The sequence below is a fragment of the Malus sylvestris genome, chromosome 17 (assembly GCF_916048215.2).
Source record: "Malus sylvestris chromosome 17, drMalSylv7.2, whole genome shotgun sequence".
NCBI lineage: Eukaryota > Viridiplantae > Streptophyta > Magnoliopsida > Rosales > Rosaceae > Malus > Malus sylvestris.
In genome coordinates, this window is record NC_062276.1 from 27,035,959 (window position 1) to 27,057,672 (window position 21,714).

Consider the following 21,714-nt stretch of genomic DNA (forward strand, 5'->3'; position numbering starts at 1 on the left):
ATTGTTGATAATTGAATTATTATGTAAATGTGGATTAATGTGTTTATTTTTTATTAGTGAAACGTCACATAATTTACAAATTTGATGTAAAAACTAATTTGTCTAACATTACTCGTAACGTCATAGTTTCAATTAAGTCTTGTAGTTAACCTTGATTGCAATCGGCTAATTGAAACTATTTTTAATTGGATACTTGAATTTTTTTTTTTTTTAACCATTTGAGTCGATTGCAACCAATTGTTAACTGTGGGACGTGATTGGAATAATACAACTGCATTCGTGGACCTAATAGGAATTCAAGTCAAACTACAGAAGCAAAATTTTACACGTACATTATCCGGTCAAAATAATTGATTGAAATTTGAACCTCAAGCTGGGACCTAATTGAAACAACTAGCAAACTACAAGAGCTTGATTAAAAACAATTGAAATTACATGGATGAAATCGAAATTTCCCAATCCTGTATATAATGTATAAAGATTCATTTAAAGCAAACCACACATCTAATATCCCATTGCATTTACTTGGAAAGTTCTCATTGACAATCTTAAATATGTCTATGATTATTTGAAAAGCGAATCCAAGATGTAATAAAAACTTTGAACAAAGAGACAGAGTCGGCTCTAAGGGTAGTTAGAAGAGGCGGAATCAAGGGCCCTAAATATTTTTTTTTTATTTAATAGATATATGTTATATATAGTAAATGTAGAAAAAATATTACAAACTAACAAGCAACGTAGTGGAAAACACGCAAGCTACTTCCCTCAAGGTTTGTGTTTAGAATCCCGCATGTGCCCCTCCTAACAATGGCTCGCATATAACATCCAAAATTTCAGAGCTGACCCTACAAAAAGTCATTGGTCTTTAATCAATGTGGCAAGATATTTATGCAATTGGAGACGCTATGAGTCTTACAATGTGAAACAAGGTGCTACAAATGATCTTCTTTTCTTAAAAAAAAACAGAGTAATTTAAGCTGCTACTTACAATTGTTGACACTCTCTTATACATGCACTTTATACCATTGTATGCGGGATCCAGTTGTATTAAAGAGTGTATCAATAAATGAGTTAGTTTTGTATATTTGAATAGCACATACTATTGTATGTAAGATGCATCTATACGACAGTGTGTCAATAAGTGTATTTGTTTTGTGTCTATGTCATCATATAGCTATTGGTCTTGGGGACATGTTGAATTTTCCACAGAGAAATGTTAGGTATGCTTCCAAACTAACTTGGTGGTTCTTGTATTTTTTTAAGTCCATGTATATATAAAATCATAGGAATTTGTTGGAATATGCGTTCACTAGCCGTCTATCACCGAGAATACTAGCTAGCATGTATAAGCAATGGTATATAGTTCTCGTAGGCATACTTTTGTCCTCCAACCTTTTGCTTTCTCGCATTGCCTTGGGAAATAATTCTTTGACATTTGACAGGCAAGTAATAACCATCTTCATGGACCACTATATATTTCGTGGACCACCATAAAATCGATAGAAATGGCCCCTGAGATTGTTCACTGTCCTTTGTGAGAAATCTCCGCTAAATTGAGTGTATATTTGTTAAATCAACCACTCCTCTTAAACGGGTGATCTCTTCAATTTAACGTAAATTTTTCACAAAAAGACTAAAATGATTAATGGTGGAACAATCTCAAAAACCACTTCTTACAATTTTAAATTTTAGGGACCAAAGAGAGAAGAGTGATGTCAGTCTCAGTGGACCATTTTGGTAAATAGCCTTATATAATTAACTTAGTGTGTGGCTTAATCTAAATTACTCACCATTTAGTGTAAATATATTATTGTATAAAAAATATATTATTTCTCACACAATATTTTTACTGTGTTTGTACCATACTTAGGGCCTCCGTATTTAGATCTCGTATAAATACTTGGGGGACTCAAATGTAATTATGTAATAAATGAAGGGGCAAATATGTAAAAAGGAGAGGAGCTCTTAGTCTATAAAATGGCCTCCTCACCCTCACAATCCTAAAGCTCTGAGATTCAGAGCAAAGCCTCACTTTCCTATTCAGAGGCTCTCTCTCCTTCACAATCTTCTCACAAACAGAGAAATACAATATCAGTGTGGACGTAGCTCAAACATTGGGGTGAACCATGATACATCTTGTGTTCTTTACTTTCTTGCAGATTCACGGTCGGATTTACGTTGTTCCAAGACCCCTCAGGTTTTGTGCATCAACATTTGGCGCCGTCTGTGGGAAACGACACGAAAAGCTATGTTGGCTCTCTTTCATTTTTTTCATCTCACCACCGTAAACAACCACCACTGTCCACCGTGATATCTGCAAAACCCAAGAAACCAAATCTCTCTCTCTCATCTGTATACGATTAACCGAAGCTAAGACTCTTCCCCAACAGTTTTGGAGCCCAATAATTTCAAGTTTTGACCTTTTATTTCTGCTTCTCTCTTACCTTGTTCTTGCAACTGGGTTTTGATTTCCATGGAGACCTCACTCCCCTTCGCTCCGAGCCAAACCTGCGACGGTGAGAATGGCGGGTATTGTCAAACTGCTGGGGGCTTTTGCGGTGACGCCGCACAAAGTCTCCGTTTGCATACTGCTCCAGATCTACGCGTCGCCCTCTCAAATCTCAGTCCCGTTCCCTTTCTCCACCGTCGACCAACACAACCTCGCCGCCACCACCCACAGATTTAGCATTTTCTGCGCCTACGCCGCCATCTTCCACCACACTGCCTCCTTCGATTTCGAGCGCACCGCCACCAGCGACCCCTAGCGCGCCACCTCCTCCTGCTCTTGTGTTTCGTGACAGGAAATGCATGCCCTCTGCATTCTGTGTTGTTCTCTGCGCGTACGTCGAAGGAGGGAGGAATGAAGAGAGAGATGAAGAACGACGAGTACGACGACGTTTTGGAACCGCCCATCAATTTCTCGATGGTGGATGATGGTATTTTTAGATCCGGCTTCCCGCAGCCATCCAGTTTTCCTTTCCTTAAATCGCTTAAATCTCCGATCAATCATATATTTGTGTCATGAGCCGTACCCAGAAGAGAATTTGGAGTTTCTTCGGTCTCATAATATTCGGCTACTCCAGTTTGGAATTAAGGGAAAGACGGAGCCTTATGTATCTATTCTTAAGGATACCATCTTGGAGGCTCTGAAAATCCTTATTGATGGGAGAAATCATCCTGTTTTGATCCACTGTAAGCGTGGAAAGGTTCGTGACGTTCTTGTTCTTGGAGGAGGCCAACTAGGTCGGATGTTGCTGAGAAGTCTGAAGCTGCAGCTGCGCTAGAAACACCACCTCCGACTCCCTCCGCTCCCTCTTCTCCGCCTTCGACGAGCTCGACGAAGCTATCGTCATCCACAACAATTTCTTGGACGAGTATCGGAGAATGGATAGGCTTTGACGACGACGAATGGCGAAGCCGTTGGATGACATCTGACTAGAAAAGCAGTGAAGGTAGAGCAGGTTCCTTTAAACACATAGCTAGAAAGTGGCCCAGCGACCACGATGATAAAGGAATTCAGACATCTAATGATGCCAAGCTGTTTACCATCCCACTACAAGGTCCCAGCAGCAACCAGGCCGAAAGCAAAAGTAAAGCAGAAAAACAAAGTAAAAGATGTCTGGATATGGAGAAAAGCCGAGGATAATAACGGGTGATAATAGCGGCAGGCTGCAGAATAATTTTGGAGTATTAGGCGTACTTTTGATCACCTGGTTGGTGATAATAGCAGCAGGCTGCCGAATAATTTTTTGTAGTAATGGATGTACTTTTGATCGTCTGATTGGTGATAATAGCGGCAGACTGCCGAATAATTTTTTGTAGTATTTGACGTACTTTTAATCGCCTGATTGGTGATAATAGCGGCAGGCTGCCGAATAATTTTGGAGTACTGAGCGTACTTTTGATCACCTGGTTGGTGATAATAGCGGCAGGCTGTCGAATAATTTTGGAGTACTGGGCGTACTTTTGATCACCTGGTTGGTGATAATAACGACAGGGTGCCGAATAAATTTGAAGCCATAGGGCTTGGCTCTTTTGGGCATATGGGCATTCGCCCTCCACATAACATTCCAGTCCATTATTTTGGGATTTTTTTTTGGCGCTTTCTTTACACATCAGTATAACTATACAATAATTGCTCAAGTTTGCAGAAGACAACTTAATAAATATGGGTGTGCCATGCTTCCTCGGCTTTTCTCTATCTCCAGACATCTTTTACTTTGTTTTTCTGCTTTGCTTTTGCTTTCGGCCTGGTTGCTGCTGGGACCTTGTAGTGGGATGGCAAACAGCTTGGCATCATTAGATGTCTGAATTCCTTTATCATCGTGGTCGCTGGGCCATTTTCCTGCTATGTGTTTAAAAGAACCTGCTTTACCTTCACTGCTTTTCTAGTTAGATGTCACCCAACGGCTTCGCCATTCGTCGTCGTCAAAGCCTATCCATTCTCCGATACTCGTCTAAGAAATTGTTGTGGATGACGATGGCTTCGTCGAGCTCACCGAAGGCGGAAAAGAGGGAGCGGAGGGAGTCGGAGGTGGTGTTTCTAGCGCAGCTGCAGCTTCAGGCTTCTCAGCAACATCCAACCCAGTTGGCCTCCTCCAAGAACAAGAACTTCACGAACCTTTCCACGCTTACAGTGGATCAAAACAAGATGATTTCTCCCATCAATAAGGATTTTCAGAGCCTCCAAGATGGTATCCTTAAGAATAGATACAGAAGGCTCCGTCTTTCCCTTAATTCCAAACTGGAGTAGCCGAATATTATGAGACCGAAGAAACTCCAAATTCTCTTCTGGGTACGGCTCATGACACAAATATATGATTAATCGGAGATTTAAGCGATTTGAGGAAAGGAAAATTGGACGGCTGCGGGAAGCCGGATCTAAAAATACCATCCTCTACCATCGAGAAATTGATAGGCGGTTCCAAAACGTCGTCGTACTCGTCGTTCTTCATCCGTTATTATCACCCGCTATTATCACCTACAAAGTTTCGGTGCAGGATATACAAATACCACATCCAAACAACCGCCACTTCGGCCCATAAGTGGATTCAATTTGAAGTCTCCAGCCAACAAACCATATTGACTGAAAACTTGGGGGACTACATTATGTACCATATATTGGGCCTCAACTGGCCTCATGAAAAATACTTGGGGGACTTAGCCCATTATTTATGTACTGATAAGCGAACCCTTATTCTATAAAAGGGACTTCCTTACTTTTATTAGAGAGTATCCATTATTCATGTACTGATGAGCGAGCCCTTATTTTATAAAATGGACTCCCTCACCTTCAATTGAGAGCATTGCCGCCTACTGAGCAACCGTCTCGCCACGAGCATCACTCCTAACCCATCATTTATGTATTGAGGAACAATCTCTTATTCTATAAAAGGGACTCCCTCACTTTCAACGCCACAAGCCAAGCCAACCAAAGGCAACATAAGCCACAAGCCGAGCAGCCTCGCAACATGTGCTACTTCTAGTTGAGCATCATTTCACATTGAGCACCACCTCATATCGAGTATTCAGTTCTAGACGACATCTAGTTACTTCGGCCCACACATGAATTGAATTTCAAGTCTCCAGCCAAAAGACTCTTTTGACTGAAGACTTGGGAGACTACTGTTTGTACCATACTTAGGGCCTCCGTATTTAGATCTCGTATAAATACTCGGGGGACTCAAATGTAATTATGTAATAAATGAAGGGGCAAATATGTAAAAAGGAGAGGAGCCCTTAGTCTATAAAAGAGCCTCCTTACCCTCACAATCCTAAGGCTCTGAGATTCAAAGAAAAACCTCACTCTCCTATTCAAAGACGCTATCTCCCCCACAATCTTCTCACAAACAGAGAAATACAATATCAGTGTGGACGTAGCCCAAACATTGGGGTGAACCACGATACATCTTGTGTTCTTTACTTTCTTGCAGATTCACGGTCGGATTTCCGTTGTTCCAAGACCCCTCCGGTTTTGTGCATCAACATACTGTAATCACAATTTTTGTTATGGCAAGCTTTCATTATAAGAGATGCTTTTAGACGAATGAGGATCCTCTTTGAATCCTCTTTGTGGGGATCCTGGGATTCCTCTAATCACGTCTGTTCATCATACATCGTACGGTTAGTTTTCGTCAGATACTATTTACATTCAATTTTAAATAAAAAAATTTACAAATTTTTTTTATCGCACAATGGACAATAAACGGATGTGATGTGAAGATTTTCGGAATCTTCACAAAGAGGATCCGGAGAGAATCCTCATTCCTCTTAGACCTAGTATGATAGCTAATCAATGACATAAATCCATAAATATGATGATTTAAACTAGGAATAACTAAACTAGATACATGATTAATTCTTCGAATGTCCTAACGCAGCAAATTCGTATGCAACAACATTTTCCTCAAGGTAGATATGACGAAGAGAAACTTAAAAAATTTAGCTATAAATACCAAATGTCTTTTGCATAAATGAATAAACATCTCCAATCATACTTTCTATTTTTAAGTCAAAATTTAGCTAAAGTGGTTACAAAGTTATTTTAAGAATTTTTTGTACTCTAATCATACCCTCTAATTCAAGGAGTTCATAATATGAATCAATAGAAATAAAGTTTTTATATAAAATATTATTAAACAATAATAATTAATGCTAGTATCTCCTTCGTCACTCCCTTGATTTAGGAGCCGAGCTCCTATAGATTTTGTTATCCTAGGAGCAAATGATAGAGAGTATGATTGAAGATGAAATTTTCTAACTTCTCCTTGTATTTTGGCCAGCTCATTTAGGAAGCCCATCAGAGATGCTCTAGACACTACAAAACTACGAAAATTCAAAGAATTTAGATGATTAACTTGTTGAAGTTACTTGCCATGATGAAGAGCTTGTTTTAAGTCAATAATTTCGGCTATGGAACATAAGAAAAAACCTAAAAGAAAAGAACAAACTATGATTATATGTCCAAAAAAACCTAAAAGAAAAGGACGAACTATGATTATATGTCCAAAATTATTTGTAATTACAAAACTCTAACATTAGTTTAGCCATTTTGTTTAACAGATCCTTCATAATTATAGATTAAATTCTTTTATTTTCTTTTCTCATTTCCTGTTATATTAAAAAACAAATGACACCCTTGGATACAAACCATATGCTTCTTTTTCTTCTTTTATTTATTTATTTATTTTCAGTCAAACGGATTAGAATTTCAAGAAGTGGAACTTTCCTAAGTCCCTTGCCGAGGTCTTGCATCCAATAATGTTTTATCCTTTCAATTCATCATATATTCTTCCTTTAAATTTAAAGTGTGATTTTGACACCATACATACTTATGCTTCACGAGACACAAAACGGACGGGCTTTTGATGGTGTTGAAGAACATGATGTGATTTGCAATGACTTATGAGTGGTCTATCTTTCAAGATTGTTTATTTGTTTGCCTAATGCTAACAAAACTTGTTTTGAAGTGCAAGTAATGTAACATCCATCAAATATAATTCCCAATTTTTTTATTTCTATTTTTGAAAAAAAAGGAACAACTGATGGTAAGCTACGGTTATCCACCCCTTCCGGGGGGCCAGGAAGACTCACAGAGGTATTTCAACCTCTCCCTGACCATAAGTCTGGCTTCCACACCAGTAGTGTGTTTCGAACCCAAAACCTCTAGTTTTTAGTTTTAAAGAAGCCTATAATTTTCATTGGAATCAATTAGAAGTAATATTTAAATCTAATCTGAATTGTAGGAGTTGAATTCAAACTTAACTGTATAAGGAATGATTTACTGGCCTAACCAACTTGAATATATTATTGTGGAGGGCTAGCTTCTGGTGAGGAGAGGTTGTGCCATCGGCTGTAGAGAATAACAGAGCCATCGAAATTCGACTTGAAACCATGATTATGAGGAGGAGAGACTAATCCAATATTATGAGAGGAAACACTGAGATCGCTTTTATAATTATGGATAAAATAAATACTCCCTATCGCCAAGGCCTTATGAACAGTCCTAACTGCCAACGACAAGTTCTGGTTGAATAGAGAGAAGAAAATAACTTTAAAGGTATCAACCACGATACCTTAGGCTAAAGATGTTAAGGTGTCAGCAAAGGGTTAACCAACATGAAAATCGATATAAAAATAATGCCATTTTTATTTTTATTTTTTGTGGTTCATGTAGTGACAATGCATTTTTAATATGACTCTCGTGATGAAAATTTGTTAATTTAACTCTTGTGGTATGCCTCGCTGGCAATTGAGATCCAAACTTAAACTTCCGTTAATCTTCTGTTAAAACAAAATATATAAACCTTGCCTGTGGGGTTAAAATCATCCTTTTAACTAAACTAAGAAGGCCAGAACATTTGATTTGGTGATGCTTGCTTGTTCGTTGCCTACAAAATTACCTGGATGTCCTCTCCTGTAAGCCAATTGAAGAATTGAACGTAAAAACAATTGGGGCACAAAAGGGTGTGAGAACGATGGTGGTTGGCTACTTGAAGAGTACAGTGAAGTTGCTGCTTAAGTACAAGCACTAGCTTTGTTCTCCCCTGTGATCGAAACAATGAAACGATAACCAGTGACGCTACTAAATTACTAATCATGATAGTAACCCGATGAACGACAATGGTGATATATATCGAATCCGACTTCGACGATTACTTTCTCACAGTTGCAGAGCTATTGGTATTAAAACTAATGGAAGTCTAGGTTTGAACATCAATTGCCGAGGGCCTCACCATATGGGTTTAATTAATAACTTTTTTACCTCAATGGTCCAATTTTTTAATGGATAGTATGAATTATTGTATTAGAATATTAGTTGAACAAAATTGTTCGGATCATTTGCTCATAAGGCTCAGTTTATTTGAATCCAGAAAGAATCTGGTTCCCAACATTTATACTCGTTTTGCGTCTGCACTTTGTCATGTCTGAAATTGATACCCTTGTCTACACATGGAGAGAGAATTAAATGTTTGTCCTAGTCTTTAATGGTCAATTTATGTTGGGGACAATAAGTATTGGGTCTAATTAGCAACTTCTTGTCTATAATAAAATCCGGAGAATTTTAACGAAAAACTCTAGGTACTACTTACTTTAACGAAAAATCACATTTTTACACTAAAAAATTTTTAGTCAATATTGGTACTATTCACTTCACTCTTTATTTTATTTTTATCGTTAATAGTTTTCAAACTGTTTTCATTAATTTACTTAAAATGTACCCTTTGTTGGGTATACAACACTACTGTGTATTTTGCCCTAAACCGCCTACAAAGCCCAATTCGCGCCGCTTAGTCTTTCTCCTCCTCTTTCACTCTTCTCCTTCAGCCATTTTGCTTCCTTCCGCTTTCAAACCTTCAACTCTTATTGTTATACGCAGCCTCCAACCCCAGACGCGTTCAAGCACTCATACACCAGGTAACTCCCTCTCCCTCTCCCTCTCCAATTTTCCATATTTTTTAATGATAATTTTCCCTTTTTTCTTCTGGGTTCTGTTTGGTTCCTGAGAAAGTTTAGGAAACCAGGATAAAGTTTATATTTTGATTGAGTTTCTGATTATTTTTTGGTGGGTTTGTGTGGTTGAAGAAGGGAGTGATGACGGAAGAGGTGGCGCAGCCGTTGACGTATATACCGGAGGTGATATTGAAGAGAAGGAAAACCAATGAGGAGTTGGCTTTGAGGAGGAAAGAGCAATTGGAGCAGAGGAAGTTTAAGTCTCAGCAAAATAAGCAAGAATATATTAAGAAACCTGAGGATTTCGTCAAGGAGTATCGCTACAGGGTAAGCCTTTTGCTCTTTTAGTAATTTATTTGCAAGCGATGTTTTGTACTGCTGCGTTTCATGCTTTTCCTTGTTGTATTGTGCAATGAAACTCAATTATCAAGTTTAAATTCGGCGTTGATTTATGTTGTTGTGTGTGAAAAAGTGGGCATTAACTCTGTTAATTGTAAGTTCCCGAATGCTGTAAAGTGCCGCCTTTATGCTCGAGTGTTATAATTAGAGACCCTTATCTGTGATGTAAAGAGATTGTGAACATGTATGTTTTCTAATTGCGATTTCATTCAGGAGAAAGATTGAATTTATTTTACCTTGAAATTTGAGATATTTGTACTGAACTTTCTCTTTGGGACGTGGGATTTGAGAATAATGTGTTAAAAACTTGCGTTATAAAGACGGTTTTTTAAATATTTCAATATGTAGTAGAAGTTGTGTATTATGCTAAAATTCAGAACTTAAGATAGACGGCTCTTATGAGCTTGTTGAAAAGTTTTTTCTTGCTAAGTATTGAGTATCCTTGAGCGGGGTGATGTTTCCACAGGCTTGTTTGTTTCTGCAACTTGATTTGTATATTGATATTCAGTAGCCTGTCTACATTCTAATGCAGTCCTTGATTGAAATTACCTGTTTCTTTAATTAGGAGATGGACCTCGTCCATATGAGACACAGGTTAAAGAGAAAAAGGCCGACATTGGATGCAACTAACTCACAGCTTCTTTTGATCATCCGCATACAGGGGTAGGTTTTCTGTTTAACATGATATGTTTTATTTTGCTTATTATCTCTAACTTGAACTCTCTATTTCTAATTTCTCAATACTTCTTTCCAGGAAAAATGACATGCACCCTGTTGTTAGGAAGGCCTTATACAGCCTAAAATTGAGGAAAGTTTTCAATGCTGTCTTTGTGAAAACAACTGATGCTATATTAGAAAAGTTGCAGAGGGTGCAGCCGTATGTTACCTACGGGTAGGTGTTTGCGCATCCTTCGATTCTTGTACTTTTATGCCAGAATTAAAATATTTTAAGTGGATATATAAATGACAAAACTCAGTAGCAATAGCTGATTTCTCTATAATAGAAAAAGTGGAAAAAAATAAAATCATTTATTGTTTGCTGATTTTTTATTCAGACATCATGAATTGCCATGTGTTTGGACATTCTATCTAGATGTATCCGAGCTGTTCTTGTATCAAATCTTTTTGAGCTTAATATGTGAGCTCAAATTGTCTGTCAACAAATGCTTGCATGCCATGTACAATAATAAAGTTGGAACCTGTCATCAAAACACATAAAAACTGTAAGTTTAGTACTTCGGTATCAGCTGAGGAGCTGATACCGGGGTTTTCTTACTTTATAGAAATTTTCCGTATTGTTTTTTTTTTTTTTTTTTTTTGGTGGCACTGCTTAATATTTCAAACCTTGATATTTCAATTGGTTGTTTGGTTTCTTCTCTGATAACCGGTCTAGGGATTTTTCATTACACAGAGAAATTGCATAGGATGTTAGTTGTTTTCTATAATCTTGATTAGTGGGATTTTATGGCTGTTAAGATTTAAGAGACAATTATCAAGTCGAATTTGTTTTACTTTTTCATATTCATTTACACCAAATGCCTGAAATCATTTTGTACGTAATTATCAAGTTGTCATCTTTCATGTCTTGTGTCTCAGGATTTAAATATTTATTGTCTTAGTATTTGAACTACGATGTTGTGTTGTAGGACCGAACACATGTTCAGATGCAACAATAGTTATGTACAAGTAATATTTGTTTTTGGTGCATGTGGCTAGACAACATTCACCATAATTGCATCCCTGTTGAACAACAGTGCTTTGAGTGGGGGGCTCCCGCAAATTGAGTGGGGGGGCTCCCGCAAATTTAACTAAATCAATGTATTGAATAATATGGATATCCATTTCATAGGATCTAGCAATCAATTTGATTTCCCTTGTATTGTTGCTTGTCTATTACTGACCAATGCTTCGTGGTCATGACTCATGATGATATTTTTCTGGTTTCCGAAGGTATCCTAATCTTAAGAATGTGAGGGATCTGATTTACAAGAAGGGCTTTGCAAAGATCGACAAGAAGAAAGTTCCTCTGACAGACAACAACCTTATTGAACAGGTAATGGGTAATGTCTTGCCGAATTTTGATCGTAGTTTGTTTAGCAGTCATCAATTTCTTATTTCAATTTGTAAGCACCCCTCTTTTATCTGACAGGCAATGGGGCAGCATGATGTTATATGCATAGAAGATATAGTTCATGAAATTTCTACGATTGGCCCACATTTTAAGGAGGTTACCGGCTTTTTATGGCCCTTTGTGCTCAACAAGCCTGAAGCAGGATTGAAAGGCTCAAAAACGGTATTCAAGGACGGCGGAGACGCGGGCGATCGCGGGGATAAGATCAATGAACTAATTAGCAAGATGAATTAGCATGTGAGGAGGTCTTATGATCAATGATTTTGGTTTAATGAGGATTGTCGTTGTCTTTATCTTTTTATGCATGCAAAAACAGTATTGTATGGAGTCTGATGCGGTAAAGGAGTCAAAAGGATGAATTGTTATTTTGGTTTGAACTAGAAGTTAGCATGTCTCTCTACATTTCTATACTTGAATGTTAAAACTAGAGTGGATGTGTTATGAAAATCACATGAGACAAAACTTCAGGATAGTAAAAAGAGCGCCAAACATGATGTAGACGAAAGATAGAAGATAATGCACCGCTTCTTCAATCCACGCTTAGAGACAATTAAAGCCAGAAACCTTGCTTTACCAATACGTTAAGCATTTTATTAAATAATAAAAATTACAGAATGATAAGAAACTGTTGATTATTTCTTATCATTTTTATTTTGTTCATATACATGAGAGGTCAGAAGGAGAAGATTCGAACCTTCTTTGGACTCATTTTCTTCCCAACCAAACACTCATCCTTCGAATCTCCAAATGGGCGACAATGACCCGTGGTTAGCCCCAGACAAGCTCCAACATGTTCTCTTCTGCTTCTCTCTCACGCTCATCTTCTCCACTCTAGCCACCCGAACCCGGTACCCGTTTCTCCGTCGTCACTCTATTTGGTTCGGATCCATCTTGTCTCTCTTAGCCGGCGCAGCCAAGGAGTTCGCTGACGAGCTCGGGTTCTTCAGGTCCGCCGGAGCCTCCGCTAAAGACGCCGTTGCCGATTTCGTTGGCGTCCTAATCGGCTCGCTGGTGCTTTATTTTGTCAAGTATGTGACTCGACCCGAGAATGAGACGGGTCGGCTCAAAGAGGTTTCGATGGTCTGAATGGGCTTTTGGGTCGGAATGGGTAATGGGGTTGTCTGGTTTATGGGAAGTGTTGGTGGGGTTGGGTTAGTTTGGGTGTTTGAGGAAGAGGAGTTTGGTTGGCGAGAAAGTGTGCGAAAAGACGAGAAAGTGGAAGTTTTGAGTTTGTGATCTCGAGATATTAAGAGGATTTCGCTCAGGTGTGGCAGAAGCTAGCAAAAGATTACGGAATTGAGCTTTTCATTGCGGACAATCGTTCGAGCAATTCGTTAACTTTAGGTAAGTTTTTCTTGTTATTACTCCATTAAATACAATTTAAGTTTCTCTGAAATGATGAACAGTGTTATGTAGGATCAGAAACAGATATGGTGATTTGGTTGTTCTTCATATGTCTGCTTAAATTATATGTAGTTGATAATATGTCTGCTTGTGCAATGTACTTCATTCACTTGCTTCTACACATGTCTGATGATTTTAATAGAAAGTTACATTTCTGTTCAAGGCATCACAAAGTTGTGGTTTATGTTGTTTTTGCTTTTAGCTTTAAGTTGTATTTGTTATTACTCCGTTAAATTATTGCGATTGCTTTTAAATGACCCCAACATTGAGATTCATACATCTCTTGTGGATGTCCAGACCTCCAGGAGGTGTTGCATAACTTTATTTATCCTTAATGTATTGTATGTGTATGATCTTTGTACAAGGTTTAGCGCATTATAAGACATGTAATCAGAAATATGTTGCTAGAAGCCTAGAACACTTACTTAACCTGAGAAAAAGCGGGAAAACTAAGAGTAGATAACTTTGGTAGCAATGTCTGCTATTTTGAAGTTAATTTGTACAAATTTGGGATAAGAAATATCAGTTTGGTTAGTGGATGGACCCTTCCCATACAAAGTTTAGCTTCATCCTCATAAAAATTTCAGGATGGATCCTTCTTTCTTGTTTATGCAGATTGGACAAGGGCAGTCTCCTAAGACTGCTTGCGGCTCAGTTGAGTGCTTCCCTAAGTTCTAACTCAGATTATTTGGATCTTTTTTTTTATACAAAGAAGCTTAGATTATGGATGTTGTTTTTACAATAGTGGAGAGTGACTGCTTTTCCACTTTTGTTTTGTACATTATGGGTTAGATATTTGTATTTACTATCAGTAAAACCAAGTCTATGTGTATGTTTCTTCGACATGGGCATTATAGATATAGAATTGTAGATAAAGCTGCAACAGGTTGGATACATTCGATGCACTTGCAAGAAAAAGTTAACACATTTGAAAGAGGGATTTGTGGATAGTAGAAGGATTAACCATAGGTTTGAAACCCCATTTATGTCATTCAAAATATTAACGTGTGCTTCTCCAATCGAATGGAAAGTATTGGATTTTCTGCTGTTTAACATGTTTTTAAAACTTTTGGACTCATCAAATTTTGGTAAGATTGTGCTTGAAACCAAATTAGTTGCAAAGTTATGTCGTCTTCTCTTATGTGATTTTCTAACACCCTTAGGCTAAGAAGAAACAAGTAAAAATCTTCTAACTCTCCTATGCATCCTTCTCATAGGTTTGGTCACTAACTTGAATGGGATGATAGATTCATACTTTGATGCCAAATGGTTTACCTGAGGAACTATGAGGAAGTATTTCCTCTTGGATTTCATTCTGGAGTGCCCTTTGTCAAATTTCAGCTTGTTTTGAGTCTTATATGAAACTTTTTGTTTGAATTTTGATCCTGTACTTCAGTGATGGATATTTTATATTTTCTGTTGTGGTTGAATGTTATGCACCTGTCTATGCATAACATTGGATCTAACGGAAGACTTGGACTACTTGGATATAATGGAAGAAATGACACAAAACCGAGCCAAGCGTTCTAGGATTCATATAGCCGACCCCACTTAGTGGGATAAGGCTGTGTTGTTGTTGTTGTGGTTGAATGTTATGCACCTATTTCTTTACTCAAAGGAACTATATTCCTTTTAATTGTATGCATGGCTCCTATGATTGCATAGACAGGTTATGCATCTAATTAGATATATATGGGCATTTCAAGCGCAGAAACTTTAACTCAAGTTCAATATAACTTATGTGTATCAATTGTTGGTATCGGTTTGAAATTAGAAAAGATGCATTCTTTGGGGGTAGAATAAGCGGGATAGCTTCTTATTGAGTTAGTAGGCTGTCATTGTAATTTCCATGCCTTCGGAGCTTATTTACACATCAATTGATTGCATATACTATTTACGCTAAAAAGTGTAAAACCAGATGTGTATGGAATTTTTATTTTATTTTGAACTTTGAAATGACCGGAGAGAAATATGAGAAAAGATAGTAGATACAGTCCTTTATGCACATTAAGTGAATTTTGGTAGATTGGGAAACTACGAAACCTTGAAAGTAACATGCTTGAACTCCTCGAAAGCTCTTTTTTCGCAAACCTTATATATTAAGAAAGGACCACAATATGTCAATCTCATATGCCCCCATTTTACCAAAAAAGGGGGTCAATTCTCATATTTATACTCTTGTACTTTTTAAATTTCTTATTTGTTGGAGTGGGACGGGAGAGAATGCGTGTCTTGGCAAATTATCGATACAGACTATTTCATTTGTACTATATATGTATGTACCCGCCAGAGATCATCATGCAACTGTACTTTCTCCCACTTCCCTTTGCGACACCATCTGCATTATGTCCTTATCCGAGCTTCTGGATGATTGATGCAGGCCTGATGAGAATGTCGATCAGTCATCTTCTGAAGCTCCTTGGTGAAGGCTTTTCAATACCATCACCATCTTCAGGCAGCTTGACAGCCGTATAGGTTCCAGCCCCAAAGAGCGCCCCAAGAAATGGTGCAGTGAGGTAGACCCATATGGCTTTGTAATTTTTTGCAGCTATGGCTGGCCCTAACGTTCTCACTGGGTTCATTGAAGCTCCTGTTGTTTCCCTGCACAATTGTGAAAAAGAAAACGAAACTTTTCAAGAGATCATCCTGAAATAGCATTGATGTGTGTTTCTACGTAAGTTTAAGAATGCATTCGTTTTGCCTGTGAATTGTGTGATCCGAGTGCATTAACATATGATATGGCATATAACATGGCAATTGCTTACTCGTTGTGAATAAACAGGGATCCCGATGTGTGTATCTCCTCGTGTCTAGCTCGTTTAACATGATGGGAGACAGACACAAAGGAATATACGATCAGGCATAACTAAACCATGTCCTTAGGATTATAGATTCATTATTCAGCCCAAAAGTAAGATATTGTAGAGGGAGTAGTGGGTTGGAGTAGTGACATACCCAGCTATGAGTATGTTAAGCATGACAGTTGCTCCCACCGCGATTCCCGCCAACTCTCCAACCTGTATATGGTTAAAATTTTGATCAGTCAGTCATGTATGCATGTGCTGTTTTATTAATAATTTTACGTATTTTATTCTTTGGATGTGTTTCTAGTTTCTACTTCTTAAGGTTAAGGTGAGATATAAACTTTTAATATTATATGGGTTAAGTCGGGATAACTATCCTCAATAAAGTTTCCCTCGTACCATCGAGATCCCCCCACCCCACAAAAAAGAAAAAAAAACAAACTACCCAATTTTTAAGGGTGATTCTAAATTTGTCGTAACCTTTTATAACATTTCAAATAACAACCAAACGTTTTGAAGGGCCATTTGTTAGGTTCACTAGCAGGTTTGTACTCTCAAGTCATTTATGGAGTTTTAACTCTTCAAATTGACATAGTTTAGCTAAGCAAATTTACAGCTTGACTTAGTCTAAAATGATCAATTTGGGGAATCAGCTCTCCAAAGACGATGAATGGTGGAGACCAAGTTTAGTATTTGTCCACCACATCGTTTAATGCTACAGACATCATTACCTAATGTTGATTGAATAGTTATCCGGACTTAACCCATATTTATTCATAGAAAATTTTCATTCATTGACCCTTGTCTCATGCAGTTGTAGATAAACATATTTAAAAAGGAGGAGGTTCTCTCCCCTCCTATTCTCTCTCCCATTCCATCTTCTTCTATTTGAACGGTCACAGTTAAGCTACGTCAACATTTTATATTGATTTTTCATAGAGATAATAAGACAAAAATTAATGTGCGAGAGGAAATGATGGAAGGAGATGGAACAAGAGGAGAGAGAATCAGACTCCATTTAAAAATGGGATTCCTGTCTCCTTAATCCTTGAAGTGTGTGTTGACTGGATGCAGATTTAATTAAATATAACATTGGGGACCAATTTTTCAACTGCTCTATATATCTAATCTTTTGCCACCAATTAAATGTCACAAAAATATTCCCTCAAAGGCAATAATTTTAATAAACATTTTGTAATTCGAGCGATTCAAAGTCTTATTTTACGTTCAAACTCAAATTGAAAGTTACTATACTCGTTATTTATAATATTTTTTTTTTAATACAAGCGATATTTATTTCCAGGAAGGAAGAGTTTGAATCCGAAAAAATAAATAAATTAAAATAGAGAGACGAACTTACTGCTCTAGTGTCGGTGGCGACAGCAGTAACAACAAACATGAGGTTGAAACTAATCATGAATTCCAAGGCAAAAGCCTGGCTCCAACTCCCTGAAGGAACTGTCACTCCACCGCCCATGATTGGATGAAATATCGCCTTCAACGCAAACGCAGCACAAACTGACGCCGCAACTTGTGCTCCCACATATACTGGCACCTGCCAAAAACCATACCCCAGCCAACATTAGCCGGAAAGTTGAACGTTAGAAATGATTTTTCGCACCCTCATTTTCTCTCTTCTGCACTGGTCTTTTTGTTTCTCTAGTCTTACGATTGAATAATTAAAAAGAGAATCAACGGAGCGTGAACATCACTATCCTGAAGGTCTACAGGACTGGCATGTCGGTAATTAGTTCTAAGATGCAGTGGCATTTGTGTGTTCATAGCTCATCACTCACATGTTTCCACGAGAAGTGTTTCAGTGCAGCAAAGGCAATGGTGACTGCGGGGTTGAGATGGGCCCCAGAAATGTGGCCTGTCGAGAGAATGACAATCATGACAGCGAGACCGGTGGAGGCTGCAAGGCCGAGCAGAGACTCTGACCCTTGTGTCTTTTGGTTCACTATGGCTGTGGCTGTCCCAGAAAATACTAGTATGAACGTGCCTAAGAATTCAGCTCCCACCTGTTTTTTTGGCACCGACCCATCACAGATTAGGCATCAAACAAAAATGGGTTAGTCTTAGATCTCAAATTTGGTAAATATTCTTTAAGCACATGCCAGATGCCACGCAAAAATTGCACAAATATCGCCTGAACTACTAAGAGTATCTGCAGTTGATTTACTAAACGACCCAACTTTTGATAAAAACGAGAAAAAAAAGAGAGATTCCAACTTTGACATCGGATTAAGGGGTGTTACAAGCCCAAAAAAACAACGAAATGAGAGATTCGAACTATGAACTTGAGTACAATTGGGGTTTTTAGTGAATTACCTTTCGTGCAAGTGAGACAGGAGGGTAAGGCAGTGCACAGGAAACTTTAGGCTGCAATGTGCCATCTTCCAAAGCCCAAGGATCAACAGTAAAGCAGCTGCTGCAGCTCCTGAGGAGGGATTTCCTACCAATCCCACTACTTCTGAGATCTGGCTTGAACCCGCCAAATAGAGGGGCACCAGGAGTCCCTGGTGTTACAGGAGTCGAAGGAGCTGATGGAACTTCATCACTATTATCCATCAGCTGTATATAACTCCAATAAAAAAAACAGAGAGAAAAGAGAAAAGAGAAGGGAAAGTTTAAGCTTTCAGTTGCACTGGTTTGTCTGTATGTTTTGAAGAGAAAGTTTGAGCTTCCAGTTACATTGAGAGGGATCTGTCGTTATATAGAGTAGTAGTGTTAGGCTGCAGGTTGACTTGGAGAATCCCAAGGGAAAAAAAGTGAGCAAAAGAAGTGGTTGGAACTGCTGGAGATGAGGAAGTGGACGGTGAGAAACTGAGATTTGTTTATTTTCTAGCTTTATTTTATCATTGGTTTCAAAATATATGCAAAATAGTGATTTGAGTATCTTTAACTCAATAATTGTGTATGCCAAAAACCCGTCACATGGTGAGGAAATAAGAAAGGAGAAAGATACGAAATGAAAGAAAGAAAGATATTGGCAGTATATTGGAGGGAAGTGAAGCAACTTTAAGTCATGATAAGGTGACAGCGTTTTTTGTGGCTATTTTTTGAACCAATTCTTGATAAATATATAAGTGAATCTTGAAAAAACACTTGAAGTGCTTCAAGTGCTTTTGGAACCTAAAAGTATTTTCTCTAAAAGCACTTTCAATCATTTTAAAAGTATTTACAAATTAGTCCTAAATCTTCGGAAATGGATGGGTGTGTATTGCGTTGTTTGGGTTAATCATTAGAGGGAGTTTGTTCGATATGTCTGTTATCCTCATATTATTGCCACATGAAGCCATTGCTAAGGTTTATTCGTTCTGATCAAGGAAGAAAATATCGGTAATATCGGAAATATCGGTAGTCCGAAAACACGGAAATATCGATGGAAATATCGGGATAATATCGATATCGATAAAAATTACATGGAAACCACGGAAATTGTAAGAAAAATTTGGAAATTTTTATTAAAACTTTACAGGATGTTTATTTAGTCAATTATCTATTAATTTATCATAAAAAATTGGAAGGAAATGCATTGCATGATGGATTTAACTGATTTAAGTTGATTATATAGCGAGCTGGCAAATATTGTGAGTGTAGAAAATATATAATAATTAATGAAAGAAGTTTAAACACACCATAATCGTTTATATATAATGAATTAGTACAATATTTTACACTTTATACATTGCATGGTAAGATACATGAGTGACTAAGTACCACATAGAGTTCCTATGAGGTTCAAAATTTTCACTATCTTCATCATCACTATGTGTAGAGTAAGTGTATTGTGAAGAGTAGTCAGCAACCATAGCAATGGCTTTCAAGAACCAAAACCCAAAAGTCAATAGGAAACCGAATACTTCGGTATTTTTCGGGATTTCAGGATTACCAAACAAATGGGATTTGGAAACCAATCCCATATTGAAAATTTCGGTATTTTTCGGGATGGTTTTGGTTTGGGGACTTTTTCGGTTTGGTTTGGGATTTTCGGGAATTTTTTCCAACCATACATGTAAGTGACCAAATAAAAAATAGAAAAATTAAAAACCACATGCCATTGACTAAGTAATTAATTGACACAATTTAAAATATAATACCACAAAAAATTTGGAATATGTGCAAATTTGTTTCTTGCAAAAAGAATTCAAAACAAAACCATATATATAAATAGTTTAGCATGTTTTCATAAAAACGTAAGTGGTATGGTGGTCAAGTCGCTGAAGGAGTTAGATGGAAGGGGTTGGAACCCCTTTATGTGCATGTTTGAGACTTTTCAGAATTTTTCAAATATTTTTAGGTTCATCTCGCGATATTATATATAATATCGCGATATTATATATAATATCGCGATATTATATATAATATAATATCGCGATAATATCCATACTATCGCGATATAATCGATATTATCAATAATATCGCGATATATTAACGAAAATTAAAGGAATACTCACGAAATATCGTGATATGAAAAAAACGTATCGCCGATATTATCGATTTTTAAATCCTTGGTTCTGATAGAGAGACGATACTCAAAGAAATATTTAGCTCCTTATATGTAATTAATTGTTTCTTTTTATATGATAATATGACATCATTTATCTTATAAACGCTATAGTTATGGTAAATAATACCCTCATAATTGTTAATTTGTTTGATTCATATGGACTGTCTCCAAGTCAAATGAAAATTTTTAGAGATGATTTTCAGATAATGATGAGGAAATGGTGCCGCTTCTACCAAGAGATTTTGAGTTTTCTCTTGTAAATATTTATGAAACCATGTTGTAGCACAGGGCCAAAATAGCTAACTGGATACAGAGTTATCTCCTTACGCTAAAGTATGCATGTGTGTGATATTTTCCAGTTTTGATTGATAATACGTAGTTTAAGGTAGACCACTATTGTATTTATTAGAATCTTGAGATACACTAATTTAAGATTAAAATCGAAAGATGCCTTCTTGTATGCATGAAAATGTGTATAATTAAAATTAATAGAAAGATTGATTGAGTATTATTTCTAGTTTTATATATTTTGAAATATGGAAGAATTCTTTGATTTCTAGTTTTATATATATTTCACGAAAATATCATGATAGAAAATGGTGTTGATCGAATGGTATGGAAACATATTTTTTTGGCGTGAAAACATTGAATGTGCCAGCCGCTGAAAATGTATCTCTTCGTATTGGAAGGAAGAAGTATAACTCTTACTCTTCATGTAATAGCCGTAGGAAGAAAAGTGATTCTTTCATTAGCTGCCGGAAGATAAACTCTTCACGTACTAAAGAGATATAACTCTTCACGTAATAAACAGATATCTCTTCACGTAATAGCCACAGGAAGAAAAGTGATTCTTTCATTAGCCATAGGAAGAAAAGTGGGACATTCCAGATTCGACATGCATAGATGACGAATTTGATATCTAATTATTATGACTAACACCTTGTAAATTAGTCTAAATGATTCCTTATAATGGTAAGAATATGCTTTTCCTACCTCCCTTATACATATCT

At 37.2% G+C, this 21,714-nt stretch overlaps 3 protein-coding genes across 6 annotated transcripts; 2 read left to right on the plus strand and 1 right to left on the minus strand.

Annotated features, from left to right (window-relative positions):
- The first annotated feature begins 9,246 nt into the window (after nt 1-9,246).
- Nucleotides 9,247-12,366, plus strand: LOC126611043 (60S ribosomal protein L7-1-like). Of its 2 annotated transcripts, none has more exons than XM_050279223.1 (6): nt 9,247-9,417; nt 9,589-9,780; nt 10,418-10,515; nt 10,607-10,744; nt 11,803-11,905; nt 12,002-12,366. In XM_050279223.1, exons 2-6 carry the CDS (start codon nt 9,595-9,597, stop codon nt 12,215-12,217), a joined length of 741 nt encoding a protein of 246 aa, XP_050135180.1. In that variant the 5' UTR covers nt 9,247-9,417; nt 9,589-9,594; the 3' UTR covers nt 12,218-12,366. The 2 variants fall into 2 exon arrangements, with proteins under 2 accessions (XP_050135180.1, XP_050135179.1); XM_050279222.1 differs by having other exon boundaries at nt 9,248-9,417; nt 9,586-9,780.
- Nucleotides 12,367-12,515: 149 nt separating this feature from the next.
- LOC126611044 (uncharacterized) lies at nt 12,516-16,483 on the plus strand. Of its 2 annotated transcripts, XM_050279225.1 has the most exons (3): nt 12,516-13,327; nt 15,768-16,061; nt 16,170-16,483. In XM_050279225.1, exon 1 carries the CDS (start codon nt 12,731-12,733, stop codon nt 13,067-13,069), a length of 339 nt encoding a protein of 112 aa, XP_050135182.1. In that variant the 5' UTR covers nt 12,516-12,730; the 3' UTR covers nt 13,070-13,327; nt 15,768-16,061; nt 16,170-16,483. The 2 variants fall into 2 exon arrangements, with proteins under 2 accessions (XP_050135182.1, XP_050135181.1); XM_050279224.1 differs by lacking the exon at nt 16,170-16,483 and having other exon boundaries at nt 15,768-16,151.
- LOC126611042 (aquaporin NIP6-1) lies at nt 15,453-19,110 on the minus strand. Of its 2 annotated transcripts, XM_050279220.1 has the most exons (6): nt 18,523-19,110; nt 17,988-18,212; nt 17,552-17,746; nt 16,343-16,404; nt 16,153-16,197; nt 15,453-15,988 (listed from the first exon to the last, which is right to left on the minus strand). In XM_050279220.1, the coding sequence occupies exons 1-6, from the start codon at nt 18,760-18,762 to the stop codon at nt 15,790-15,792; spliced, it is 966 nt and encodes a 321-aa protein (XP_050135177.1). In that variant the 5' UTR covers nt 18,763-19,110; the 3' UTR covers nt 15,453-15,789. The 2 variants fall into 2 exon arrangements, with proteins under 2 accessions (XP_050135177.1, XP_050135178.1); XM_050279221.1 differs by lacking the exon at nt 16,153-16,197.
- Nucleotides 19,111-21,714: the final 2,604 nt, after the last annotated feature.